This window comes from Dama dama, chromosome X (assembly GCF_033118175.1).
Source record: "Dama dama isolate Ldn47 chromosome X, ASM3311817v1, whole genome shotgun sequence".
NCBI classification, from domain to species: Eukaryota; Metazoa; Chordata; class Mammalia; order Artiodactyla; family Cervidae; genus Dama; species Dama dama.
In genome coordinates this window covers 23,301,772-23,329,757 of record NC_083714.1, presented here as the reverse complement: position 1 = coordinate 23,329,757, position 27,986 = coordinate 23,301,772, and the positions used below count along the sequence as shown (strand labels likewise).

Sequence of the window (27,986 nt, the reverse complement as noted above, 5' to 3'; positions counted from 1 at the left end):
TGTTTTTACTACTACTTCATAATAAAACAAAGCTAATGGTGCACGACACACAAATAGCTTTTCAAGCTATCCTCTGAAGAAAGGCCGCCTCAGAGAGCTTACATTAAGAAAAAAAAAAAAAAAGTGTGATATCCATTTCAAGCCCAAGTCCCTCCCACTGTCAAACCCAGGGAAAAGCGTCAGGCGACCTATTGCTGCCAACAGTCACCTGAGAGAGCCTTCTAGGGAGTTAACGGAACCATGTTTCCAAACCTCAGAAAAATCTTTCAAAAACCCCCTTCCCGGAGCCCCGCCCCACGCTTGTGACCACAGTACGTCAAAGACGCCTAGTCGTCATAAGAGGGGGAAAAAAATGTACGTCGCGCGAGACTCAGCGACGGGATTTTGAAGTTAGGGAACAGCCGCGGCGCACGCGCACTGGCCTCACAACCTCAGGGCGGCACGCGGGTAGGTAGACTAGAACTCAGAGAAGGGGGAGCAGAGCGTGCAGGTGTCTTTTTTTTTTTTTTCTTTCCTCGCGCAGTGCGTGAATCTGAGGGTCGCCGGAGGTGCGGAGTGCTGGGCCTGGCTCAATCTCCCCGGCGCGCGTGTGACTGTGCCGGGTGCTCTCGTGCTCCTCCACGAGTTGCAGGAGTACAGCGGGCGTGTACCCGGGTTGCCGGGACGGGAGCTTGTGGTCGCTTTCCCTTTTTAACGGTCGCCCCCCACGTACACACTCCAGTCCCCCGAGAGTTGGTCTTCGCGCCCCCGGCGCGCCCCTCCTCACCCGGTCCCTCCCACCAACCCCCCGTTCCCGCTTGCTCCTGATCGGGAGTCGGCTTCATCCCTGGGGTCCCTGCTTGGGGGCGGAGAAGATGGCTGGCGGACGTCTGCTGTTGGGGGGCGACTTCCTGTCGCCGCCGCCGCTACCGCCCCTCCCGCCGCCGCCGCCGCCGCCCCTCCCGCCGCCCCCGCCAGAGCCAGTGCTGGAGCAGTGGCGCTATAGCCACGAAAGTGACTGGCAGTGGGCTCTGCGGCGCAGCTTCATCTGTCGGCACCTGCACAGTTATCCCGGGGCTGCCCTAGACCAGCTCCTCGCGCTCTCCGCTGCCTGGACCAACCACGTTTTCTTGGGCTGCAGGTGAGTAAGGTGTGAGGGTCGGGCTGGGGACCCGGGTGGGGTGGGGATCAGTGAAGGGGGTCGGGATAGGGAAGGGGGGGGGGGCGAGTATGGATGAGTGCTTAGAGACTGGAGATTTGGAGGTGCTGGAGGACTCCACTGTTGGCCCGGGGCGGGCGCGGGGGCGGGGAGGGGGGTCGGGGAGGCGGTTGGCGGAGCGAGGTGGCTGGGGATGACATAACAGCTAGAAAGGTGCGGGGATCGCGGGAGAGGCCTCTCCAGGACCAGGGATGGAGATGAAGCAGCGCCTGGGAGAGGATTGCCGAGAGGTGGTCATTGTGATGCTGTTTTGGAGGGCGTGGGAAATGACGACTAGCAGAACCTCGGACCTGCGTAGGACCTTACAGGGATGCGGTATCTGCAAAGAATATTCGACAGTCGGGACTCCGGGGTCTGTGGGGGGGAGAGGAGAGGAGCTCTGCGGTTCTAATCCTAGTCTCCTGAGCGTTCTCTCTTTCCATTCCCGTTAGATTAAATAGCAGCCCACTAGCTGGGTTTTACTGTCTTCTCCTGGGGAGGCGGTTTGTATGAGGTCTCTCAGCCGCAGGGTCCGCCTTGCTTGTAGATTTGCGCATAATGTGTCTGGACGCAAACAAAGAAATGGTTATATGTACTGTAAAAGCGGATTGCCCTCATTTCACCTTAAATGTGATCAGTAGGATTAACATTTGGCTTCTGAGTGAGGTTTTAGTTGTGTTTGTTCCCCACCTCCCCGACCCGCTCCCCTTTCTTAGAACCTAGTGCCTGTTCTGAACAGGCCTCTTTGAAAGCTCTTTGCATTCAATGGAGACTGCAGTATGGTTCCAACGCATTTTTTTTTTAAACAGACTGCTTGGACCACTGTCCTTCAGAACCTTCAAATCGGCCCTATACTAGACTAATCATTCCTTTGATAGACTGAGAGGTTTTTTTTTTTTTGACACTTGCTTCAGGGCAAATTTTTTAGGCAGGATGAGAAATTATGGAAAATGATCAGATCAAATTCAACCAGTTCAGTTCCAGGAATGATTATAACAGATACAGATAAATAAGATTGTCTGTGGTTAATGCTTAATTATTGAACATAGATAACATCCAGTGTGATGCTTGTTTTGCTTCCGTAACGCAAAAATATTTTTTCTGTCTTCTCTAGATTAGTGTAATTTCTGTCTCCAGAGATAATGACTATTTCACTGGAGGAACTGGTTATGACTGGGGAAGCTTCAGTAATTAATCAAGTCAGATAAATCTAACTGGCCTGCACTTAACAATATTCTTCTGGCAATTGGAATGGTACCTTTATCCTATAATCATAGATGTCCTTAACATCACAGAAGCCATGGGAAATCTGAATCCTTTAAGAAAAAAACTTACAGGAATTGCTATAATATTACCCAATAGCTTAACTGAAGAGTAATGTTTACATTCTATCTGTTAACTTAGATATAGGAGAAGGGGAAGGGGCAATAAAGAATCTTGGAAACTAGGGACCAAGTGTACTCTTCCACTTGAGGCAGGCTTTATGTTAGCTGTCATCTTCAGGTGAGTAAAATCTGTATTCCAGTACTTGTTAATGTTGGCGTTGGCAGAGCTCTTGTTTTCTGGTCTATTTTTCTGTGACAGAAGACTCTTCTTTTCTCCCAGGGTGACTGCAGAATGCATGGTGACACAGCCCATTCTAAACTGAAATCGTTAATTTGTCGTTGAAGGCCCATCCCCTCACTTTTAGAACAGATTATAAACAGTAGCCAGAAGAGAACTCTTTGCATTTGGTTTCCCACTGGCAGGACTTTCTGTGTTCTAATTTAGCTGGGACTGAAAGAACTCCTAGGTCAGGGATAGCTTTGAAAAATCCTTGATCATAAGACCAAGACAGGAGGAGTTCACATGAGCAGGGGAGCAAATCATGTTTCAATCCCTTTTGGTGATAGTGGCTATTCTCTGGGAACAAATTTTAATATCTTCTTGACCATCTGTAACATGTTTCTCAGACTTAAGCAGCATCAGAATCTTAGGCTTCTTAAAACACAGATTGCTGGGCTCTACTCCCAGGGTTTCTGATTCAGTGGATGTGAGGTGGGACCCCAGCATTTGTATTTCTAACAAGTTCCCAGGTAATGGATGATGCTCATCCAGGGACTACACTATGAGAACCCGTTGCCTTATAGGATAAATAAAACAATGTTTTCTAATCTGCTTTTTGATAATTTTTCCCCTCAGTCTAGGCAATCAGGAAGCCCAAATAGCTGAAATTATTTCTCTTCACCTTTTCTTGTCTGTTTCATAAAAATAAACAATGTGTCAAGATTTTTTTTTTCTGTAGGCCATTTCTAACATATATCTTGTGGCTAATGAAAATTTAGTGCAGTCTTATCAACCTCATCTACAGCACAGACATAATTGTTCATATGAATGCCAAGGGACCTGTGCAGTTTTTACTTAAAATTGTTGATAGTGTGTGTATATTTAATAAAGCAGAATGTTTGGTAAACTGGAGCATTCAGCTTTCCAGTCATTCTTCATCAGAAGTATTGGAAACAGAATCCAAAAAAAAGAAAGAAACAGAATCCTGATCTATTGACTTTTGGTGAGATATTAATCAATAGAGAAAATATATCCTAAAATGAATCCAGTTTGCCACCTTGATTATTTGTCTCTTCCTGTTGATGTGAGACTGATGTTTGGAAGGAAGATGCTGACTGGGCTCCTGTTGTGAAACTAACTTTGCACATAGTAGGTAGAGTGCATCAGTCACCAGCTGATGAAATATGAGTGGGAGCTTTTAAAAGCTGTATCAGTAATCTTAGTTCACTATGTTAGGAGTCTTATGAATAGGTTTGCATAAATAATTTTATACTTGGAAATCCTAACCTTTGCTTAGTTTTCAAACCTCACCTTTTAAATTTGGACCTAGTAGAGCAGTTTAATAGGTTTTTTTTTAATTTGAAAGAAAGCATCTATTACTGAATATTTATTAAATTTCAGGTGCCATTGTATATCATAAGTGTACACCTATAAGCACGTGTCTTTTTTCAAGAATGTAAGTTTCATGAAATCAGATGTCTTTGTCCTTTAGAAATCATCTTTTTGTATGTATGGTGGCACAGTTGTGATTTCCAAAAAGCTTGATACATGATAAGATAAACTACTTTGGAAAACCTTAAAGACCAGCTGGGGCTTTTTGGTTTTCTTTTTTAAGCATTTACAACCAAATTGTAAATGCATAATATGCATACATCTTAAAATTACTTTGTTGGACTTGCCTTAATGGTACTTTACATCATGATCCCTCCATGAGATAAAATACTGTATAGCCATTAAAAGTCATGTGCTAATGACATGGAGAAAAAGCTTATGACATAGTAAATTAAGAAAAACATCAAAAAAGAATCCCAGCAGTTTACAAATCAACATAGATGATCTGATAGTGATTTTTTTTTTTTTGCAGGGGTGGGGAGAAGGTGGTATGGGAAGCATAGAAAAAGGAATAAAAAGTAAACCCCAAAATGTTAATGAAATTATCAGTGGTTGGGTTTGTAGGTATTTTCTTGATGGATTCTCCAAAATTTCTGGAGTAAAGGTGTTACTTTTTAAATCCACTAAAAAAACGCACTATGGAAAACTGAGTGATAAAAGCTTTATTTACTGCCATGGCTTATTTCAGATTTGTGGAACCACTTCTTTATCCCTGGGTAGGTACTCTTTGGAGAAGGCAATGGCACCCCACTCCAGTACTCTTGCCTGGAAAATCCCATGGATGGGAGCCTGGTAGGCTGCGGTCCATGGGGTCGCTAAGAGTCAGACACAACTGAGGCACTTCACTTTCACTTTTCACTTTCACACGTTGGAGAAGGAAATGGCAACCCACTCCAGTGTGCTTGCCTGGAGAATCCCAGGGATGGGGGAGCCTGGTGGGCTGCCGTCTATGGGATCACACAGAGTCGGACACAACTGAAGTGACTTAGCAGCAGGTACTCTTTGGAGAATTTTTAGAAACAGGACTGAAATCCTAGTGGTCTTCATAGTAAGTAAAGATTAATGTAAAGATTAGTATTTGTTCTTTGAATAGTCAAGTGTTAGGCACTACACAGTCTGTTCCATTATTGTTCCAGCTGGTTGGGATTCTTTAGTATTATGATTTCCTAATAAAGGGCTGAGAAGATGACTGTATTGGCAACCAACACAAAGGTTTATTTTTATAGCCTATTTGTGATGTTAAATTTTGTGGCAGATGTAATGAATAGGGAGCAGTAAGTAGGTATAATCATTACTAATGCTGGAAGAAACCAGAGAGAAAAAGTGAATGTGAATGGAGGGCCCCAAATGCATCATTCATGCACACTGAGTGGCTTACGTGCCATTACACTTGGATACCATGTTTGGAATCAGTCTGGAGAATTTTGACTGGAATTCAAGGTGAGTGGTTTGGTTGTAGTACCAGTTTTGGTAGCAAAATTGGCAATACCAGTTTAAGATTTGTAGACTTCATCTCATTTTCATAATCTTTTGTTTTCATCTCATACCTTAGAAATTGTACTCACAAATCTTTTTTAAAATTTTTTTATTTTTGGCTGCACTGGGTCTCTGTTGCTGTGTGCAGGCTTATTCCAGTTGTGCCCAGCAGGGGTGACTCTCTTATTGTGGTGTGTGGGCTTCTCACTGTGGTGGCTTCTCTTGTTGCAGAGCAGGGACTCTAGGGCAGGCAGGCTTCTATAGTTGCAGCATATGAGCTCAGTAGTTGTGGCTCACCAGCTTAGTTGTTCCATGGCATGTAGGAACTTCCCGGGCTAGGGATTGAACCTGTGTTCCCTGCATTGGCAGTAGGATCTTATCTACTATACCACCAGAGAAGTCCCCACTCCCAAATCTTAATGAAAGTGATATATATAATGTATGACATTTTAGGCTATGCTTTTTGATGTTTAGATAAGAGTGAATAAAAATAAAATTACTCATGGCATTTAAATGCTGGTGTTAGCAGCAGCAGTTATCAGTGGGAAGTGTGGGTTACAGATGGGCTAGCTTCTAGGTCATCTGTCAGAGACGGCCACCATGTCACTTCTCTGCTTTGCAAGGAAAGACATCTGATGGGTGCGGGACCTATTGTGTTGAAAATGGAAAATGTTATCTTCCTTCAGGTTCAGAGCCTATTCATGTAGAGGTGTACTAGTTTCTCCTTTTCAGCACTTTCTTGGGGAATTCCCTGGTGCTCCAGTGGTCCCTGGTTGGGGAACTAAGATCCCACAAGCTGCACAGCATGCCCCCTGCCCCTGCCCAAAGAAGAACTTGCTTCTCACACACCACCAGAAGTCTTTTTTGGTCTTAGACTTAGAAAGGCTCTGAAGGTGAGAAGAGTGAGTAGATCCCATGATAACCAAAACTTCACTTGAGCCCATATTTTTGTTTCTCTGCAGGAAGTTGATATTCTGTCAAGTGCAAATGTACTTCCTAAGGAGTCCTTTTAAAAATTGTGTGTTTTAAAGCTTTTTATTAAGGAAAATCAAACACAAAAAAGTAGAAAAGTTTAGTGGACATTCATGCATGCATCATTCAACTTCAGCAATTATCAGCAGTCTGTCATGCCACCCTTCTCATTTCGTCTTGCCCCCAGTATTTTGTGCGAGGTAGTCCAGAATATATTAAAGAAAACCTTGACATCATTTCTCCTGCAAATATTTTAGTATATATCTGTACCAGATAATTTTAAAAAATAGAGTCATAATACCATTATTCATACTTAGAAAAATTAACAATAATTTCTCAAAATCATCCAATAACGTTTTCTCCATTTGTCTCAGAATGGTTTGTTTGACCCACAGTCCAAACAAAGTCCACACATATCTGATTGATCTGTCACCTTTAACCTATAACCATTCCCTCTCCTTTTATTTTCATGCTGTTTATTTGATGAAGAAATGGACTGTCACATAGTGTTTCCTTCATTATGGATTCAGCTGGCCGTATTCTTGTGGTGGTGCTTAACATGTTTCTAGGAGTTAGGGGCTTGATTACGTTTGGGTGCAATTAGTTGGTGGTCAGGAACACTTTTTAGATCTTTGCCCTGTCATGTCACATCGGGGACACATGTCTGGTTGTCCCATTTTTAGTGAGATTAAGATTATAAAGTTCTCCACCAACTTTTTTCAATTGAAATTTTTATTGACATAATTATTGATTCACCTGTAATTGTAGGAAATATGATGCCCTGTGCCCTTTACCCAGTTCCCGCCATGGCAACATTTTGCAAAGTTAATATATCATAATCAGGATAATGATATTGTTACAATCTGCAGTCTACACAGATTCCTCCAGTTTTACTAATACTTGTGTGTGTGATTCTATACAGTTTATCACAGGTGTAGGTTTGCATGTCCACTACCATGATCAAGATATGAACAGTTCCAGTACCACAAGGATCCCTCACATTGCCCTTTTATAACCACATCCATTTCTCTCCCATTCATACCCAATGCTGCGTGTATCAATAGTTTATTCATTTTTTTGCTCAGCAGTGTTCCATGGTGTGTGGCAAAGATATCTGGGCTGATTGTAGTTTGGGGCTGTTACAAATAAAACTGTTATGAACATTTGTGTACAGTTTTTTTGTGTGAACGTACGCTTTTATTTCTCTGAGATAAATGCCCAAAAGTGCAGTTGCAAGGTCATGAGGCAATTGCATGTTTAATTTTATAAGAAACTTCCAAGTTGTGTTCCAGAGTGGTCATATCATTTTATATTCCCATAAGTAGTGTACAAGTGATCCAGTTTTTCTGCATCCTTGTCAGGACTAGTGTTGTCACCATTTTTCACTTTAGCCACTCTGATAGGTATGGAATAATATCTCATTGTGGTTAAAGTTGCATTTCCTTGGTGGCTAATGATGTTGAACATTTCTTTTTATCTGCTTATTTGCAATCTGTATATCCTCTCTGGTGAAATGTTCTGTTTATATCTTTTGTTCATTTATATGTGTGTAATACACACACTCATATATACTATATACACATATATACACATTATATATGTATATATATTTTACTATTGAATTTGAGAGGTCTTGAGGTCTTTATACTAGATACTAGTATTTTGTCAAGTCTATGGTTTGTAAATATTTTCTTGCTCTCTGTAGCTTGTCTTTTCATCCTCTTCACAGGATCTTTTGAGAACAAAATTTTTTAATTTTAATGAAGTCCATTTTATTAACTTTTTCTTTTATGGATCATACTTTTGGTGTTAAGTATAAGAATTCTTTGCCTAGCTGGAGTTCTTGAAGATTTTCTTCTGTATTTTTTGTAAAAACTTTTTAGTTTCACATTTAAGTTTATGATGCATTTTGAGTTAACTTTTGTATATGATGTGAGGTTTAGCTTGAGGTTGTTTGTTTAGGTTGGATGCCTACTTTGTCCAGCACCATTTGATAAAAAGAATGTCCTGCCACCATTGGATTACTTTTGGTTTTATCAACAGTTGAGCATGTCTCTGTGGGTCTATTTCTAGGTTCTTCCCCGTCAACTTTTCACCTGATAAGCTTTTATTGTTGTTCAGTTGCTCAGTTGTGTCTGACTCTCTGTGACCCCATTAACTGCAGCATGCCAGGCTCCTCTGTCCTTCACCATCTCCTGGAGCTTGTTCAAACTCATGTCCATTGAATCAGTGATGCCATCCAACCATCTCATCCTCTGTCATCCCCTTCTCCTCCTGCCTTCAGTCTTTCCCAGCATCAAGGTCTTTTCCAATGAGTCAGTTCTTCACATCAGGTGGCCAGAGTATTGGAGTTTCAGCTTCAGCATCAGTCCTTCCAATGAATATTCAGGACTGATTTCCTTTAGAATTGACTGGTTGGATCTCCTTGCAGTCCAAGGGCTTCTCAAGGGTCTTTTCCAACACCACAATTCAAAAGCATCAATTCTTTGGTGCTCAGCCTGCTTTATGGTCCAACTCTTACATCCATACATGACTACTGGCAAAACCATAGCTTTGACTAGACAGACCTTTGTCAGCAAAGTAAGTCTCTGCTTTTTAATACACTGTCTATGTTGGTCATAGCTTTTCTTCCAAGGAGCAAGCATCTTTTAATTTCATGGCTGCAGTTACCATCTGCAGTGATTTTGGAGCCCAAGAAAATAAAATCTGTCACTGTTTCCCCATCTGTTTGCCATGAAGTGATGGGATTGGATGCCATGATCTTCATTTTTTGTATGTTGAGTTTTAAGCCAGCTTTTTCACTCTCCTCTTTCACCTTCATCAAGAGGCTCTTTAGTTCTTCACTTTCTGCCAGAAGAGTGGCGTCATCTGCATATCTGAGGTTATTGATATTTCTCCCAGTAATCTTGATTCCAGCTCATGCTTCATCCAGCCTGGCATGTCACATGATGTACTTGGCATATAAGTTAAATAAGCAGGGTGACAGTATACAGCTTTGACCTACTCCTTTCCCAATTTTGAACCAATCCATTGTTGCTTTTTGACCTGTGTACAGGTTTTGCAGGAGGCAGGTAAGATGGTCTGGTATTCCCACCACTTTAAGAATTTTCCACAGTTTGTTGTGATCCACACAGTCAAAGGCTTTAGTGTAGTCAATGAAGCAGAAGTAGGTGTTTTTCTGGAATTTTCTTACTTTTTCTGTGATCCAACGGATGTTGGCAATTTGATCTCAGGTTCCTCCGCCTTTTCTAAATCCAGCTTGAACATCTGATAAGTTCTCATACTGTTGAAGCCTAGCTTGGAGAATTTTGAGCATTACTTTGCTAGCGTGTGAGATGAGTGCAATTGTGCAGTAGTTTGAGCATTTTTTGGTATTGCCTTTCTTTGGGATTGGAATGAAAACTGACCTTTTCCAGTCCTGTGGCCACTGCTGAGTTTCCCAAATTTGCTGGCATATTGATTTGCAGCACTTTCACAGCATCATCTTTTAGGATTTGAAGTAGCTCAACTGAAATTCCATCACTTCCACTAGCTTTGTTTGTAGTGATGCTTCCTGAGGCCCACTTGACTTTTCACTCCAGGTTGTCTGGCTCTAGGTGGATGATCACACCATTGTAGTTATCTGGGTCATTAAGATCTTTTTTGTATAGTTCTTCTATGTATTCTTGCCACCTCTTCTTCATATTGTCTGCTTCTGTTAGGTCCATACCATTTCTGTCCTTTATTGTGCCCATCTTTGCATGAAATGTTCCCTTGGTATGTCTAATTTTCTTGAAGAGATCTCTAGTCTCTACCATCCTATTGTTTTCCTCTATTTCTTTGCATTGTTCATTTAGGAAGGCGTTCTTATCTCTCCTTACTAAACTTAGCAGCCACTGATGATCATTTATTGTTGCATTATGGTTGCAAAATGGTTGGAATCTATCGTTCCTTCATTTATTAGCTGGAATGCTTCTGTAAAGGAGATTTTCTTCATCAACTCTTTAGTTTTCTCTGAGGTACAATTTGCGCAGGGAAATGCTGGTTAAATGCTTGCTTTCTTCTTTTAATGTTACTTGTTTTGGGAATAATGTCTTGATTCCCCACCATCCTCCAAAGGTGACCAGTAATGAGTTTGTAAGTATTACTGTGAACCAATGGATTTTTAACATGTTTGATGTGTTTCAGTGCACTGTGGTTATTCTTGATACTCAAGTTGGCTCACTTCTGAGTCCATTTGACAACAACCCCTGAGGTCTTTGACAGTGTCCTTGTTTCCAGGCATGAAAATATCTCCCAGATTCTACATTTCTTGGCCCAGACTTGGATCCAGCCACTTCTTTCAGGACTCTGATTCCATTTGATGGGAAATGATAGAAACCACAATCTGGATGTTAACAATCCATCTATTAACATTCTTAGTACGTTTACATTATCATTATCATATATGTATACATGATCTACATCATATGCATATCATGTATGCATATATGTATACATGATCTACATCATATATGTATATATGTAGAGAAAAATTATGAGTTTATATGGATACTTTTAATTCAAATTAAAGATAAGGTCTTCACCTAAATTTCTTAATATTTGTGTTTGTATGTCTTCTAATAACAGTAACATAATTGCTCATTTGATACATAACTATTTTAGGGCAGATTCTTCAGTTTTATAGCCAAGAAGCACTCTGTTAGTAAAGTCCTGTGGGAGCAATTATAAGATGGGTCATCTAGAAACTTTTTCAAAAACTGCATTCTTGTCTGTTTTAACTATAGATTATATTCATTTAAATAGGTACAGCCCACGCTTGATGGAAAAAATTCTCCAAATGGCTGAAGGTATTGATATTGGGGAGATGCCTTCATATGATCTGATGCTGTCCAAGCCCTCCAAAGGTCAAAAACGTCACCTCTCAACTTGTGATGGTGAGTATACTGTTTCCAGAAGGTGGGATTTGAAGAAACAATGTGGCTTCTTTTTTTAATGATATGAGTGTGGTATATGATTTTAAATAACATTGGTAACATCAGATCTTATATACTGTAAAAGTTTTAACTTTCAGTTTATGCATTTTTTTGAGGATGCTAAATAGAACTGAAAGCTAAGAATACTGAATTCATGCTATAATGCTATCCTTGAAGGATAATGCTTCCATGCCATGGAACCTCCCTTAAGCATCTAAGTAACTAAATCCTCCTGGATGGGTCTGTGGTAGACCAATTTTCTACTAAACAGTGTTATAGGGAGAAAGCTCTAGTGTCTGGTATAGCATCAGCAGAGTTCTTCCATAGCTTTAAATTTGATATCCTCTATAAATCATTAGTTTCCAGCTGAAGTTTGTTCTAGAAATAAAATATAGCAAATACCTTTTTGTGCAGAATAGGTCAGAACTAAGATTTTGAAGTTGAAAATCTTTGGGATCTTTTGACAAATATTTTTTATTTGATTTTTTGTTTTTTTTAGTCGCAACTATGTAAAGTGCCATCACAGAGTCGGTTACTTCTGGTACAAAACAGAGGCTTTGTAAACGCCTCTGGTCATCATCTCTGTTGCATTAGAGCCATCTGTTCCATTTGCAGTCCTTAAGAAGGGAGCTTTTCAGCACAGGTGGTATGAGATCATAATGGAACATCCTCTTACTCAGCACACTTCACCTGTGCTTTAACTCATTAGATGCAGAAGCATCTACCCGTCGTGCATGGTGGTGACCTGCATACTTGAGTCAATGGCATATTTTCTGTCAAGTCTCCTCCCTTACATGTGGAAGGACAGGGAGCATCTCTCCTTATGCTGGAATCTTACGTTGATATTTGAGTCCCTTCACCTAAATGACCTGAAGTTTTGTGATGGGACATAACTTTTACCAGCAGTTCAGCTTGCAAAAAAAAGTGGTTGGTACTGTTTTCCTGCTTGGTTCTTTTGAAATATCCGTTTTTAATGAATTGTAAATTTCACTCATTCTATAGGTCAAAATCCTCCTAAAAAGCAAGCCGGTTCCAAACTCCATGTGAGACCTCGTTTTGAGCCTGTACATTTTGTAGCTAGTAGTTCAAAAGATGAAAGACAGGAAGATCCTTATGGCCCTCAAGCAAAAGAGAGAAATGAACAAACACATTTTGCCAACATGCCAAGAGACATCTACCAAGATTATACTCAAGACTCTTTCAGTATACAAGATGGGAATTCTCAGTATTGTGATTCATCAGGATTTATTTTCACAAAAGACAAGCCTGTCACAGCCAACATGTATTTTGACAGTGGGAACCCTGCCCCCAGCAGCACATCACAGCAGGTAGACTCTCAGTCACCTCCTGAGCCTTCACCATCACAGACATTTCCTGAGTCAGTGGTAGCTGAGAAGCAGTATTTTATTGAAAAATTAACAGCAACTATCTGGAAGAACCTTTCTAATCCAGAGATGACTTCTGGATCTGATAAAATTAATTACACCTATATGTTAACTCGTTGTATTCAGGCATGTAAGACAAATCCTGAATATATATACGCTCCTTTAAAAGAAATCCCTCCTGCTGACATCCCCAAAAATAAAAAACTTCTAACAGATGGTTATGCCTGTGAAGTTAGATGCCAGAACATCTACTTAACTACAGGCTATGCTGGCAGCAAGAATGGGTCCAGGGATCGAGCTACTGAGCTAGCTGTAAAACTCTTGCAGAAACGTATTGAAGTTAGGGTTATCCGACGGAAATTCAAGCACACAATTGGAGAGGACCTTGTGGTGTGTCAGATTGGCATGCCTTCATACGACTTTCCTCCAGCTCTGAAACCACCAGAAGAGCTAGTGGTGCTGGCTAAAGATGCTTCTGGGCAGCCGATTTTTAATGCTTCCGCCAAACACTGGACCAATTTTATCCTTACAGAAAATGCAAACGATGCAATTGGTATCCTTAACAATTCTGCCTCATACAACAAAATGTCTGTAGAATACAAATATGAGATGATGCCAAATCGTACATGGCGTTGTCGAGTGTTTTTGCAAGATCACTGCTTAGCTGAAGGTTATGGAACCAAAAAAACAAGTAAACATGCAGCTGCTGATGAGGCTTTGAAAATCCTTCAAAAAACACAGCCTACATATCCATCTGTCAAAAGTTCACAATGCCAAACAGGCTCTTCACCCAGGGGATCTGGAAAGAAGAAAGACATAAAGGATCTTGTAGTTTATGAGAATTCTTCCAATCCTGTGTGCACGCTGAATGACACAGCTCAGTTTAACCGAATGACAGTTGAATACGTCTATGAAAGAATGACAGGCCTCCGATGGAAATGCAAGGTGATTCTCGAGAGTGAAGTAATTGCAGAAGCAGTTGGAGTGAAGAAAACTGTCAAATATGAAGCTGCGGGGGAAGCTGTGAAAACCCTCAAAAAGACCCAACCGACTGTCATTAACAACTTGAAGAAAGGAGCTATTGAAGATGTAATTTCCAGAAATGAAATTCAGGGCCGCTCAGCAGAGGAGGCTTATAAACAACAAATCAAAGAAGATAACATTGGAAATCAGCTCCTGAGAAAGATGGGTTGGACGGGTGGTGGTTTAGGTAAATCTGGTGAGGGCATTCGGGAGCCAATCTCTGTCAAAGAGCAGCATAAGCGGGAAGGGCTTGGTCTTGATGTAGAAAGGGTAAATAAAATTGCCAAGAGAGATATTGAACAGATCATCAGAAACTATGCCCGCTCTGAGAGCCACACGGATTTAACTTTCTCTACAGAGCTGACTAATGATGAGCGGAAGCAAATACATCAGATCGCCCAGAAGTATGGTCTTAAGAGTAAGTCTCATGGGGTGGGCCATGACAGGTATCTGGTGGTAGGAAGAAAAAGACGGAAGGAGGACTTACTCGACCAGCTCAAACAGGAGGGCCAAGTGGGGCATTACGAGCTGGTGATGCCTCAAGCAAATTGAGATCTTGATAATTTATTGTGCAGATGCCTGAGGCAGATTTGTGAATTAAAGAAGTGATGCTACATGTACTGGTTGCAGAGTATATTCATTCTTAAGATGTTTCACCTTGTTCATTTCATATAGTGCTTTATTAGATATTGCAACTTGAAGAATACTGTCCACTTGTATTAGCTTAATCCAGGAGATAATATTGTGCAGTTACTGTTTGTGTCTTTGATATTGCTGTGTCCCTCAGATTTTAGTGGTTTGTACAAAGCAAGAACACATATCCAAATGGAATTTCACCCCAAGAAAGAAATTCCCATTTTAAAGGGCATAGCACAGCAATCTGCAACAATATGTAAAATTGATGTTGACTACAATAAAACTAGAGTCTTAATTCCAAACTTAACTGAAAATGTCAGATCATTTTGTATTATCTATTTTCATCTTTATGTGAAGCCAGTTATAGAATGTTTAACAGTAAATTGTGCTGTATGTGTAAATGTCCTTACCAACTAAATGATGTAAAATTTTCTTAAAGTAATTTTGGTGTTCATTTATTTATAACTCTTCCATGTGGTTTCCAGAATATTGGAAGTGATTTACTGTATCTTGTGATAGGAGTTTTAACAAATTCTAGTCTTCACGCTGTGGAGAAGGCAATGGCACCCCACTCCAGTACTCTTGCCTGGAAAATCCCATGGACAGAGGAGCCTGGTGGGCTGCAGTCCATGGGGTCGCGAAGAGTCGGACACGACTGAGCGACTTCACTTTCACTTTTCACTTTCATGCATTGGAGAAGGCAGTGGCAACCCACTCCAGTGTTCTTGCCTGGAGAATCCCAGGGATGGCGGAGCCTGGTGGTCTGCCTTCTAAGGGGTCGCACAGAGTCGGACACGACTGAAGCGACTTAGCAGCAGCAGCGGTCTTCACACTGAGAGAGCACTACTTGAGAGAGCAATTGAAAAGTTTCTAAAATTTTGATTCAGTCTGAAGAAAGGAAGCTGGAACTGTCTGTTCTTGGTGCCTTGCAGAGAGACTCGCAGCAACTCTCCGTTAACAGCTTTCACGTGGCTTGGATGTACAACACATCCAAGGTGGCCACACCTGTGGTAGAGCTTGGTAAAAGACTGAAGATACATTGGTGCTTTGATGAAAAGGTCAGTTGGCTGGTCCTCTCTCGAAAAGCTTATTTAGCCCCCAAAGCCAACTTTGTAACATATTTAAAACTGCTATTTTCGCTTATTTCTGGAATGTAAAAAAAAAAATGTATAAAATGAATTAGCGTATGCTTCCTGAATAAAAAGGAGCCAAAGTTGATCAACATGGTGGTGTGCTCATTTCTGGGAAGCAGCCTGGTAGCAACACTTTGAGTCTTTGGAGAAGACTCACAAAACATTTTGACACTAGAACGCATGTGGATGAACATGATGACTTAGCAGATAGGAACAGCCAGTCAACCACCCATCATGTTTTCCCTGGGGACCAACATCCTAGCTGCAGCCAAATCTTAGGCTGTTCCCTTTTACACGATTTTGTTTTTGTATCTCAGGTAAATCAAGTGTTGATATTCAGAGGTGAATATTGATAAACACCTCCAGTGACTTCATATTTAGAACAGTTAGGTTGCTTACAGTGTCTTAAAACATTTAGCACCAAACTTGACATGTAATTGGCCCACAATGAACAACTTCCTTTCCCTTCTTACGTATATTTTGCATTAAGAAGCTGTCCATTGTACTTAAATCAATATGTAAAAAATAGAAGGGGATTTTCTTTTATGCCTGGATCTCTATGGCTTTCAGTCACCCACAATGATTAACACAGTATATGATGTTTGCTTCCCACTAACTTTTGTCCTACAGTGTCTGGCCTTTCATAATGTTGGTAGGATGAGAAATGAGGTGTGCATTTTATTTTGGCCCTTAATCTTTTAACAGTGGCAAAGGGAACTAACCTAAAATGTTTATAGATTTTTTAGGATTATTTTTTTACCTACTAGTCTCATGCCAACTTTGAGAAGCTATGGTTCAATTAGTGCGTTAGAAAAGCCCGCCTTCACCTTTCTTGGGTAAGGGTGGCTTTGGAGATTGAGTGTAAAAACTCCTTTCTCTCTTTATATTTCTTTCCTCTTCCCAAAAATGATTCGGGGCCCACAGGAGTTAGGGTAATGTTATATAAATCTGGTTTATTTGTATAAGTTAAAACTAATAGAATATTAATGTAGTTAGTTAAGCTCTGAAACAGTGGGGCCAAGTATATATTTGGTTCTCAGTTTGAGGGTCCAGATTTCCTAACTTCTTAGGATCAGCCTTGGTATTGATGTGGAACTAGGGTGAAGTCATCTAACTCCGCTTGAGAATATGTTGAGAAATGAGGTTGGCAAGAATGAGCTGCTAACAACCTTGCTGTTCTATTTGTCCCTTTTTTGTTGGTTCTTAAAGTTTCCCTTTCTTTGAGACATGAGACAGCAGTCATTTTAACCCAGTACTGTAACCTTGCTATAAAACCTGCACAGGTACATGAGCAGCTTTAAGTTTTGTTTGAATAAATTATACTGAGGAACTAACTCTGCTTTCAGTTACATATATATTTATAGCATTAAGGCTCACAGATCTACTTTTTAGATTTTTTTCCCTCCCCTTTGATTACAAAATGAATGGAAATTTCATGCATTCTGTTGGGATTCTTTTAAAAATAGTATACAGTACATTATTCACTGTGCTATGAGTAACTGTTGAAGCTGGAGATGGGTCCTAAATAAAGGACTCTTAATTACAACTCTAGCTCTTCATCATACTCCCTTTGCCATACCAGCAGGTGCAGAATTGAAGATTCAAGTTCAATCTGCCATTTGAAAGGGGCCCTCATATATGTGTTTTAAATTTATGATTGTTACAAATTAGTATATGGCGTTGTTAGCCTGTGGCATTTGTTTAAAAAAATTGTAAAGAAAAAAAGCAAATATGCATTAAACTTTGAAATGAATGAATTGTGGTGCCTTTGACCATGGATATGATGCTTTGGGGAAGTCAGTTTGTTGACGCTGTTGTAAGATTTTGAAAGGATTACCCCATGAAAGATACTGGGAATAGTGTTTCTGAGGAGGTGTATGAAAGAAAAAAATAATAAACATGGACATTACCAATCTCACCTTAATTTTTTCGAGTAACAGTGTCACTATTCAAGATACCCAACCACAGGAATTCCCTGGTGGTCCAGTGATTAAGATTTGGTGGTTTCACTGCCATGGCCCATGTTCAGTCCCTGGTTAGGGACCTAACCATAAGCCATCTAGCACAGCCAAAAAAAATAAATCCAGCCACAGTAGGATGAAGAAATTTATGCAAAACTAATCTGCCAAATACTGATTTAATGTCATTCTACTTAGAAGCAGAAATGAACTTACGAGAAAGTATTTAAGGACGTTGTTCCCAGGTGAATCTAACCAGTTCATGTGTTCAGTGTAGGATGAGCTCCCTCACGTTGAATCTCCTTTAAATACACCAGAAGGACTTAAATTTCATTTATCACCGCCCCCCCGACCAAGTTAAGAAGTGAGTTTCCAGTCATTGTCCTTGTCTATAAAATGAACTAGGTTGCTCCTCAGAAGAAAGTTTTGTTTAAACAAGGTAATTTACTCGAGACTTAAAATACCATTTTATAGTAGTTTATTTTTTAAGCTAAGGGTTTTTTTTAAGAGGTGGAATGTCAGGATCAATGTTAGACCTTGGTCTCTAAGGATGATGGTAAATCTCCAGGTTAATTCTCCCCAGTTAGCAGTTTCATTCCCTTAATTGCCTATAATATATGCTGAAATAACTTTGTTTGAATAGTTTTACATTGTTAGAATGTTTTAAAAAGCATGAAATATTTAAGACTGAAAAGAATAAAGGTCCTCTCCAGCAATATCTTCTCTTTTCCCTCTCCCAGGATCTGTATTCATATTCAGCTAAAATATAATTATACTTTGACTACAAAATTTTAAGGTTATTTTTATTTACAAGTTTTGAAAAATGTACATTTTTTACATGGGTTACTTATGCAAAGTTAGATTTAAAAGAGTGATAAATGCACAAAAGATGACAATGGAACATCAGACAAAACATTTACAAGCCTTGTCCCACACTGCTACTTAAAGGTACTGTCTAAAAGTATAAATATTCAAAGAAAAGACTGCAAACATTGATTTTAATGTTCTTATAATACTGAAAGGGAGGAAGAAACTAAAGCATGCAGCATTAACTGAGGATTTGAGTGGAAAACAGTTTGCCACAGATATGTTCCCTTCCTTGAGTTAATTGAAACTAAAAGAAAAACAATGTGGGATTATAAATTTGTTTACATAGGGCAGAACAGCTCCTTTAAAAAGATTAAAGTTTCTCCAACCTTCTTAGCTTAATTAAAAACTAATGATTGTTTCCATTCCTCTGCTCCCACACCTCTTTAAAAAGTGAAAATCCAGAAGACTGCAGTATTCTGAAACAGCTTGGGTGTGTCCAGTGAATATCTTGCAAGGAGAGGATGTGTGAGTTAACATGATTGTGGCACTCCTTTGGCCAAGTCTTTTAACATTCTTCCTTCCTTCAGTAAAAAATAGTTCACACTGATTAAATCTTAGTATCACAGCCTTTTAAGCTTCCACTGCTCTTTCAAAGTGGATGTTTACAAGGATTTGTTTCCCTTTTTTCTACATGCCATATTCCAAAAATTCACTTCTAAATCTAACACAAGTGAAGGACCAGCCAGGGTGAAGGCTTCAGCAATCATTTTGTTAAAAACAACATTCCTGTCATCAAGCTATGCATAAGCACCACTTGTAAAACAACTCATTTTAAAAGCTTAGTGTAGAGTAACACAAAACTGCCCTAAAACTGTAAATAAGATACAAGAGAAGGGAAATTAAGCATTAGTATTTTTGCACGTAACCCAGGTACAGTACATTTGATCTCATAGAGGGTGTTCTCTGATGTTTAAGGAGAGGGTAGAAGGGATAGGAAAAGCTTGGCAAGGGAAGATGGAAACGGCACAACAGCTATTTTGCTTTTAATAAAGTAAATGTAATGACACTGAAGAACAGGAAGATGACAAACACATCGATACATATTTTCCTTATGACTGCTGCTTCTTTTCTTCCACCCAGGTCAACAGTCACGCCAGCTCTGTTCTACTATCGCAGAAACACGTTTTTCATACTCCCGCTTGTTCTCCTGGTACAGCTGAGCAGCCTGGCTATTTGCTGGACTATTGGGATTGGGTTCATCCAGTAGAGACTATAGAGACATTTTGTAACAAGTCAGTTCCTCAGTGCCTAGATATATATCACTTGAATTATCCTAGGTAGCAGCTAAATTTGCTCTCAGCATGATAATCTTCAGTTACATTAGTCTGCTATAGCTAGGCAAATATGTTTTCTGGTGGCTTAGGTCTTAATGACCTACTTTTTACTTAACTTATGACTTTCAAAAAACAATTGCTAATATAAATGGATCAAAGGATAGTCACATTAAGGAAAATTCACCTGTATGGATGTTAAAATGGAAGACACATCATAGGTTGGACTCCAACGGTTCTGAAGTATGTCCAGACATATGCTACCATCTGCATAGACTAAGAGCATAGAAGTAGGTTATGTTAAACATAACAAAACCATTAAGGTTTTAACATCATAGTCAAGACAAATAGAGTCAAGAATACTTTGCTTTTGAGGTTTACAAAAGATTCCTAAGCTGCTTCTCAATTATATTCCTAAAAGAAGTGTCATAATCACTACTAGTGAAACAACTGGGATGATCAGAGAATGTCAAATATAATTTGCGTAAAACTGGAAGATACTTAGTGCTTGTTATTCTGAAAAGACTGTCCTGTTATCCAGGAAACCACGCGAATTTTTTTTTAACAGGGTTCCTAGTCATCCACAGGCTTATGGGAAATTCATTCCACCAAATTTCTAAACACTACCTCTTACTGAAATAACAAAAGATAGCTCAGAGTTCACAAAGTTTCGTTTTGGCATGAAGATATCAGGTATTACCTGATGCCCGGGAATATTAACCTGAATAAAAGGCAAATTGTTCTAGGCTTGCTACTAGGAAGGGAAAAAAAGTGAAGTACTAAGTTAGAATCACCTGTGGTACTTTTCTAATATATTGTATACCTGGACCTTAACCACAGAATCTGATATTCAGCAGGTCTGGAGTGAGGCCAGGGGATCCATAGCTTTTAAATGTTCCATGCTAATTCTGATATGCATCCAAAGCTGAAAATGGTTGTTTTAAATCTAGTGAACATAATTACAACACAAAATTACCCCAATCTGGCCTTACATTAAAAGGAAACCTCAAGGACACCTTTATTTTTATTTATTAAGTAAATGATAAAATCATCAAAACCAGAAGGCTCTCAGATTCCAAACAAAGTCAGTGTCCCTTCACAGCTTCATTCTAGGACCTAGACCAAGACAGCAATAGGCCACCATGAACAAGACTAGCTTTCAGAAAACAGTAAGATGCCTACACAAATACTCAGGTTCTACAGACGAATAAATAGGAAATGTGGAATACTTCCCCAAATAAACAGTACAGCAATTTAGAATACTCTATTAAAAAGAGATACTTGCCATTTGGATGGAACATCTTAGAGACAAATCTAACCGTTGGTGGCTTATTCGGATATTCCTCAGTGAATTCTATTGTAAGCTTAAAGGTTCCTGTAATTAGAAAAGCAAGGGTTAAGAAAACATTTATCATTTTGTTCAGTAGTACTTCGTTTTTAATGCTACATGACTTGTTTTTCAAATATTATATGAAATAATGCAAAGATATAGAGTAGAGAGCAAAGAGACCAGGTAAGAGGTACAGCTCTAGGAACTGCCCTAAACATGAACAGTGTGGGAACCGCCACTCAAAGGTGATTCATTTTTTGTTTTTCCATTATTCTCCTCCAAACTTAAATACAGCTATCTTAAACTCAAAATTACTGCCTGCGGGATAACTTTAGCCCCTGTATATTTTGAAGACATCCTTAAAATGACAAGCAACTACAGCCAAAATTTGGCCTTCCTCCTTCAGAAGACTGAAAGACCTTAATAAAGTCCAATTTTCATCAGCTGTCATCTTAAATTCTCCAGTGATTTTTAAATGGACTAGAAAGAATGAGCACAAAGGTTCAAAAACCAATGCTAGAAATACAAATCAACAATCAAATTATTTTTAAAACAGCAGGGAATAAGTATAAAAGTGTTCCCTGGCTCCTTTTCATGTAATAGCAACTCTATAATGAAAACATAATTGAATGTAAGCCAGAAAAAACTTCACAGTCTCTCTTAAAAACCCTTAAGTATGACTCACAAGGTACTTAACTATAAAACCAACTCAATAATTCACACTAATGGAGGGAATTAATGGCAGAAATAATTTAAAAATCACATTAGATTGCATTCGTATCTCCAGTAAAGTTCTTTCTAATGATGTTTGTTTACGCTACCATTGAAACAAATTATTTTTCTTGAATATGTGTCAACTAAGGTCACTGGAGGCCCTAAAACATACTAGGTTAGAAACTTATTTATAAGAAATAGACAAGCTGGATCTAATTCAAGAATTGTTGGGGGACTTCCCTGGGGGTCCAGTGGTTAAGACTCCATGCTTCCACTGCAGGGGAGCAGGGGATGTGGGTTCATTCCCTGGTTGGGGAACTAAGATCCCACATGCCATGAGGCACAGCCAAAAAAAAAAAAAGAATTGTTGGAAGTTGTGATTCGGGGAGATTATTTCCTTCAAGATGTTATTTTTAATTGGTTTTAATAAATTCAAGAAAACAACTGGGCAACTGTTTTTTCCTGACTGAAATTTCTTCAAGTAATCTTAAGGAATCAGTTACTATCTGGTATAAGGTGATGCATGTTCCACTCTATTACTCTGGTCCATTTAATACAATACTTATTCTAATACAATAGACCACACTTCAAATAAGATTATAATGTGTTACTGGTTCCTTCAGAGTTAGGAATTTATTTCTTCCTTGCTTCCATTCTGCCTTTCCACTTAAGAAAAAAGATCACAATCATTTTACTCCTAGATGTTACATAGAACAATACCAAAATGTGTGTTTTCTATCAGCAAACTCACAGTAAACAATTTGCTAACAAAGGTGCCCTTGGTATGAACATGTGTCCCAAAGTTTCAGAATAATGTAAAATGCAACATACGGAGACATATTCAACAAACTATTTTTACTCCCTAAAATTTTAAGTCAGATTTAAGATACTATGAATTATAACTAAGGACAAACAGTATAGTATTTTGAAATGGATAAACATGCTCTAGTCCATCAGAACACACTTCACCTTTATCACCACCTGGTCATAACTCTTCCTATTTTTTTAGGGAGAAAGCATAGTTCTTCCTTTTCGGTTCTACTAATATTATAATATGCAAGAGAAAGTGGGAATGAGTGTGAGTTCAAAACTTTGAGCTTCCTTATGTATCTCAAGCATAAACACATTTGGCTCAGTGTTGATATATACTTAAATTATAGCTTAGAGATTTATCATCAAGAAATTGCTCTAAAATTGGACAGATTTAATAGTGTGCAGAGCTCCCAGGTACTTTAAATTAAAACCATCATTAAATAGGGTACTTAAAGGTGGTAAAGCCACACAGAAGGCAAGCATAAGTATAAACAGTGGGGCAAAGCGGAAGCTTTGCAGTCAGATCTAGGTTCAAATCCTTGCTTTGCTACTTGCTTGTTATGAAACCTTGGGGGAAGCTGCTTGACTATACCTCAAGTTCCTCATCTGTAAAATGGGTTAATAATAATGCTCACTACATAACACTGTTGTGAGGTTTAAATGAGGCAAAGATGCACAGTGATATAAAACAAGTACTTCATAAATTCTACAGTTTCACATCTCTAGACCCAGTTGAAGGAGGCAAAACCCCAAAATCCAAACCATCATCAGTAAGAAAAATACAATTAATGAATTCAAGTACTAGATAGTACTTTCTTTCTGACCTACACCAAACACTCACAGTGAAATGCAAGTTGAGAACATAAGCTGGTGGTTCACAAAACCCTTGACTTGAGCTTTCTGCCTACTGCTTGCTGAAAAGTTCAACAAGGTGGTTACCTAGCTACCAAAGAAGTTAATCAAGTCTTTTAGAACAGCTTACTTAATATCTTGAGAAGTGAAACCACCTGCTTATGTCCATATGAATATAAATTAGTAGGACTTACCCACATCTTACTCAAAGTACACATTTAAAGGGATGTTTCATACTTTTAGCTGCATTAAACAATGAGAACCTCTTCAGTACAAGTTTCATTGCAATTTCTGAGATCCAAAACGAACGATAAGCATATTTAAAATCCTAGAATTAATATTATGCAATTGAGCCTAAGCTTATCCTCTGAATATTTAGAAGGATAGGCTTTAAAACTTAAAGCCTTTGAAAACTTAAGCCTTGCCATTATTGTACACAACCTGTACTGATTTTTTTATCTTCCTGAGGAGGCCATAACATTGTAAGGAAAGTATGAATTAATCCATCTATACCTAGGGACCCGGACAACTATATAAATGTGTTAAATGGCTGATGTGTGGCAATAGGGAGTGATGTGGTTAGTGTATGTTCTGCCTAAAAACAGTCACAAATTCAACTTTTGAAAATATTGTACTGGCCAAAGAAAGCACCTCTGTAGGTGTTTTCTGCCATTTAGCCACCAGTTTGTGACCCCTGAGGAGGAAGCAAAGTACATATAAATTTTTTTGATGATTGAAAAAGTCTGGCTTTTAAGATAATAACCAACCTTCATTACAGGATTTATGTACCTTAAGAACACCCCTTGTGGACTTCTAAGTGATTCATTTAAAAAAAAAAGACACCAAATTCTTCAGAATACATCCACTGAAAAATCAAATACTAGTATCTTACTGTTACCATTCACAATTGTCAGATGATGCGGTGGAGAATACATTGTTTCTTAACCTTAATATTCAGCATACATGCCAAGATATTTTATGAAGACGCATTTACCCCCAATGTTTTGTTTGGTAGTGTAAGCTCTTGGGAACATAGTCCTCTTACTTCAAGTGTGTGAAGTTAAATCGAAATACCTTGAAGAGTTCCTATTTTTAAAAGTTCAGCTCTTTAACTAGGGCCTAGCTGTTCTGGAAATGTCTGCTCCAGATGGTTACAAGGAATCAGCAAAAGTAGTTTTGAAGCTGTTGATTTATATCATACATTGGCAACAGCAAAATCAACTATGCCACTTGTTCCTAATCGGGCCTTTCCAGTAAATTTCCTAGCTGTAAATGAGGTATTTTTAAATGGTAAAAAAAATTCTTGTAACCTTGGTTAGTGTTTGAGACACCTGAGGAAGCATTCAGGGATAGCAGACTACTCAAAAGAATGAATCAGAAAAGGGTACTGTCATTTAGCCTGAGTAATTCCTTTCAGTAATGTAAGGGTGGAGAGACACATCATCAAAAATAGAACCAGTAATGTCAAGGGGGAAGGTCCAGGTAGATAATGGATTCCATAAGTACTTTTCCAATTCATACCACTTAAAGCGAGAGAAGCACCCTTGAAATATTTAAGTTGCCAACCCCTAGCAAAGCGATGTACTATTAATAAAGTTGTGCCCAGCATAAAGCAGTCCGAATAAAATCAGGAGGAAAAAAGAAGCCAATGAAAATAAAGCCTGCTGGAGCTAAAGCAAATACACAGCTAATTTGCACATAAAGCTTAAGTATGAAGAACCAGCACCGATCTAAAGGAGGAAAATTAAGCCTAGCTAGCTTTTGCTATGGATCAGATCAGTTCAAATGATTTACCGCACGCACCAAAGCAGTATGCCTTGAGGATCACACTCCCCTGCTGTCATTTCTTTTTATCAAAGCACTGAAGAACAGTGATATTTACCCAGGAGGTGAAGGCAGAGAAGAAACTAAAAGTATCCAAGTTACTGTCTACAGTCTGCTAGAGAAATCTGAGTGTTTGAGTCAAATCCTAGAACTGGTTGATACTCATTTACCTGACAACATCCTGTGGTTGGTAACATCCAAAGGCAATCTGACTAGGGAACTTTGTTTCTACTGAATAGTTTGTAGAAATGCTTTTGTTGCCACCTTCAAATGGAGGTGTATGCATATGTGTGTGCCTATGTGTACAGATCTCTCTCAAATGCTCTGTGACCAAAGGAATACAAGGCATTGAGAAGAAAATAAATAACAGACCCTTTTCTGTTTAAAAATACCTCAAATATTAAAGATTAACATCTTTAATCAGCAGTTCAAATACTTTTAATCATCTTTTTAAATGCATTAAGCTTTCAAAAGCAATTAACTACACACACACATACACACACAACTGAGTGCACATAAAACTATATCAATGTCAATTTCCTGGTTGTGCACAGTCATTCAAAATGTTACCAAGGGAGAGGGGGGAACAGGTGAAGGGTATACAAGGTCTCTCTGTATTATTACTTATTACAACTCCACACAAATCTATAATTATATCAAAACAAGAAGCTTTAAAAAGTCCTTAAAAAGCAACTTAGTGTGTTTTTAAAAGTCAAACCTAAACCTAAAAATCATGTACCTATAAGTACGTGTAGTATCTTGAAGTAGGTTGGACACTGGTAAGAGAGTACATTAAGGCTCCCCTCAATTGTGAAACTGCCTTGAGATCACTGATCATAAAGTCTTGATAAAAGCACATGCTGAAAACTCATTTAAAAATATGAAACAACAAGCTGGCTATTGAAGGTGTCATTAAAGACCATCTTAAAGCAGTGAGGCTGAAAAGCACTCAATGTCAGATTGTAGAAACCAGACAGTTGTGTGCAAGGGATTCCTGCATCCATTCAACATCCAACAACACACATGAAGCACCTGCTGAACACAGTTCCCACCCTTATGACAGAATTCTGAACCAGATGGTCCCTGGGGTCTCCGAGTCTATCAGCAAGTGGTTGGGTTGATCCTAACTCAGTATCCTGATGGAGGGGGTGGTGGTGCTGAATTTAGCAGGATCACAACCCAAACCTCACAAATCCTTAACATCAGTGGTATCATGCTCCTTTTAAAAAGTGACTGCCTTCCTCAGATTTTTTTTAAGCAGCAGGAAAAAAGGTGCAGTTTTAGTCAAGCGGACAATAGCCAGAACAACCTGCCACAGACTGGACTCTTCTCAAGCCTTTAGTAGGCAGAGGCCAGGGAGGAGCGGGTTATTAAGTAGGAGGCACTTCCAGGCTGACTGGGAAACCCTTTCCCCAGAAGATCAGGGTCCCGAAAGGTGGGTAAAGAAACTCTCTTACCATCCTCAAACGGGGTCCCTTCAGGCCTACAACACAGAGAGAAACAAGTCAGTTCCCGCAGCGGGGGCTCCTCTCTCCCCGGTTCATCTGAGGAGGTGGCTATCATGAGCTCTGCTCGCCCCACCTCTGGTAAACCACCGCTTCCCGGGTTGCAAAGCCACTACCAAGAGAGCTTTGGGGCTCCGAAACCCCAGGCAAGCCGAAGCGCCACCGCTCCCCGCCCCGCCCCCCTCCGAACCCCAAATGGTTCCCCTGGCAGCGGGAACCGAGCTAATCGAGGCACAGGCTCCGGGGAGGCGCCTAGGCCCAACGAGCCCCAAACCTTCTTGCTCAGTCCCCGCCTCCGCACCGGGCCGGTCCCAGGGGGCACACGGGTCCCCCAGCTCTCACCACCACCCGGAACGCAGACTCACCCAAAAATGACCGCGTTCCAAACCATGATGTTGTTCTCGGACGGAGCCCCGCTGACTCCGGCTGGAGGATCCTCCTGCAACCTTCAGGGAAACAACACAGGCACCTCCCGCTATCCAGCCCCCGCCGCCAGCCAAACCCGCTGCCGGCCCCGCCCTGCGCCCCGGCCGCAGCCCCCGGCCCCCAGAGTCCCGGGCGGGTTACCTCTTGAAGTCCCTCATGAGACGCCGCCGAGCCGGGGTGGACATGTCTCTAGCGGGGTCAGGGGTGGGGCATACACCGAGCTCTCGGGTCCCCGCGGGTGGTGAGGAGGCGGAGGAAGCCGGAGGAACCAACGGAGAAGCGCCTAGAGGAACCGCACTGCCTCTCCTAAGTCGAGGGTCGGTCTGGCGCCGGCTTAGCACCACCCCAGAGTAGACCGGGGCTGAACCAACCTGGAAGGAAAGAACGGGGGTGGAACGCCGAACGCCGGACAGGCCGTACCAAGACGGGACAGGGGTGGGGGGAGGGACGGGAACTTGCTTAGGTCATTAAACCCCTAAGGGACGCGGGGAGCCAGGGTGAGAAGCAAGCTGTGGGCCTCATGTTAATTGCCGGGAATGCAATAGGATCGGGTGGTGGAATCGGTCCACCTTCACTTGCTAATTCTAAGACGAACCATGGGAAGATTTTTTTCTGGTTTTCCTTTTTCTTCCTTCTTTTGAGATCAGATCACTTATTTAAAGTGCACACAGTGGTTGAGGGGGAGAAGGATGAAGTCTCAGTGAGGACAGAGTTGACGAAGGCGAAACC

At 40.2% G+C, this 27,986-nt stretch overlaps 2 protein-coding genes across 2 annotated transcripts; one reads left to right on the top strand and one right to left on the bottom strand.

The window, feature by feature from the left end:
• The first annotated feature begins 408 nt into the window (after nucleotides 1–408).
• NKRF (NFKB repressing factor) lies at nucleotides 409–17,577 on the top strand. The gene is made up of 3 exons (XM_061137410.1): nucleotides 409–1,120; nucleotides 11,348–11,478; nucleotides 12,520–17,577. The coding sequence occupies exons 1-3, from the start codon at nucleotides 855–857 to the stop codon at nucleotides 14,475–14,477; spliced, it is 2,355 nt and encodes a 784-aa protein (XP_060993393.1). The 5' UTR covers nucleotides 409–854; the 3' UTR covers nucleotides 14,478–17,577.
• Nucleotides 17,578–18,438: 861 nt separating this feature from the next.
• UBE2A (ubiquitin conjugating enzyme E2 A) lies at nucleotides 18,439–27,609 on the bottom strand. Its single transcript, XM_061137411.1, has 6 exons — nucleotides 27,399–27,609; nucleotides 27,197–27,277; nucleotides 26,784–26,809; nucleotides 21,079–21,168; nucleotides 19,981–20,069; nucleotides 18,439–19,732 (listed from the first exon to the last, which is right to left on the bottom strand). Exons 1-6 carry the CDS (start codon nucleotides 27,440–27,442, stop codon nucleotides 19,604–19,606), a joined length of 459 nt encoding a protein of 152 aa, XP_060993394.1. The 5' UTR covers nucleotides 27,443–27,609; the 3' UTR covers nucleotides 18,439–19,603.
• Between the last annotated feature and the right edge of the window lie 377 nt (nucleotides 27,610–27,986).

Coding starts and splice junctions, on each gene's coding strand:
- NKRF (XM_061137410.1), top strand. CDS start 855: ATGGCTGGCGGACGTCTGCTGTTGGGGGGCGACTTCCTGTCGCCGCCG. Junction 1,121..11,347: donor CACGTTTTCTTGGGCTGCAG/GTGAGTAAGGTG, acceptor TCATTTAAATAG/GTACAGCCCACGCTTGATGG. Junction 11,479..12,519: donor TCACCTCTCAACTTGTGATG/GTGAGTATACTG, acceptor CTCATTCTATAG/GTCAAAATCCTCCTAAAAAG.
- UBE2A (XM_061137411.1), bottom strand. CDS start 27,442: ATGTCCACCCCGGCTCGGCGGCGTCTCATGAGGGACTTCAAGAG. Junction 26,810..27,196: donor TGGAACGCGGTCATTTTTGG/GTGAGTCTGCGT, acceptor TCTGTGTTGTAG/GCCTGAAGGGACCCCGTTTG. Junction 21,169..26,783: donor AGGGACCCCGTTTGAGGATG/GTAAGAGAGTTT, acceptor TTCTAATTACAG/GAACCTTTAAGCTTACAATA.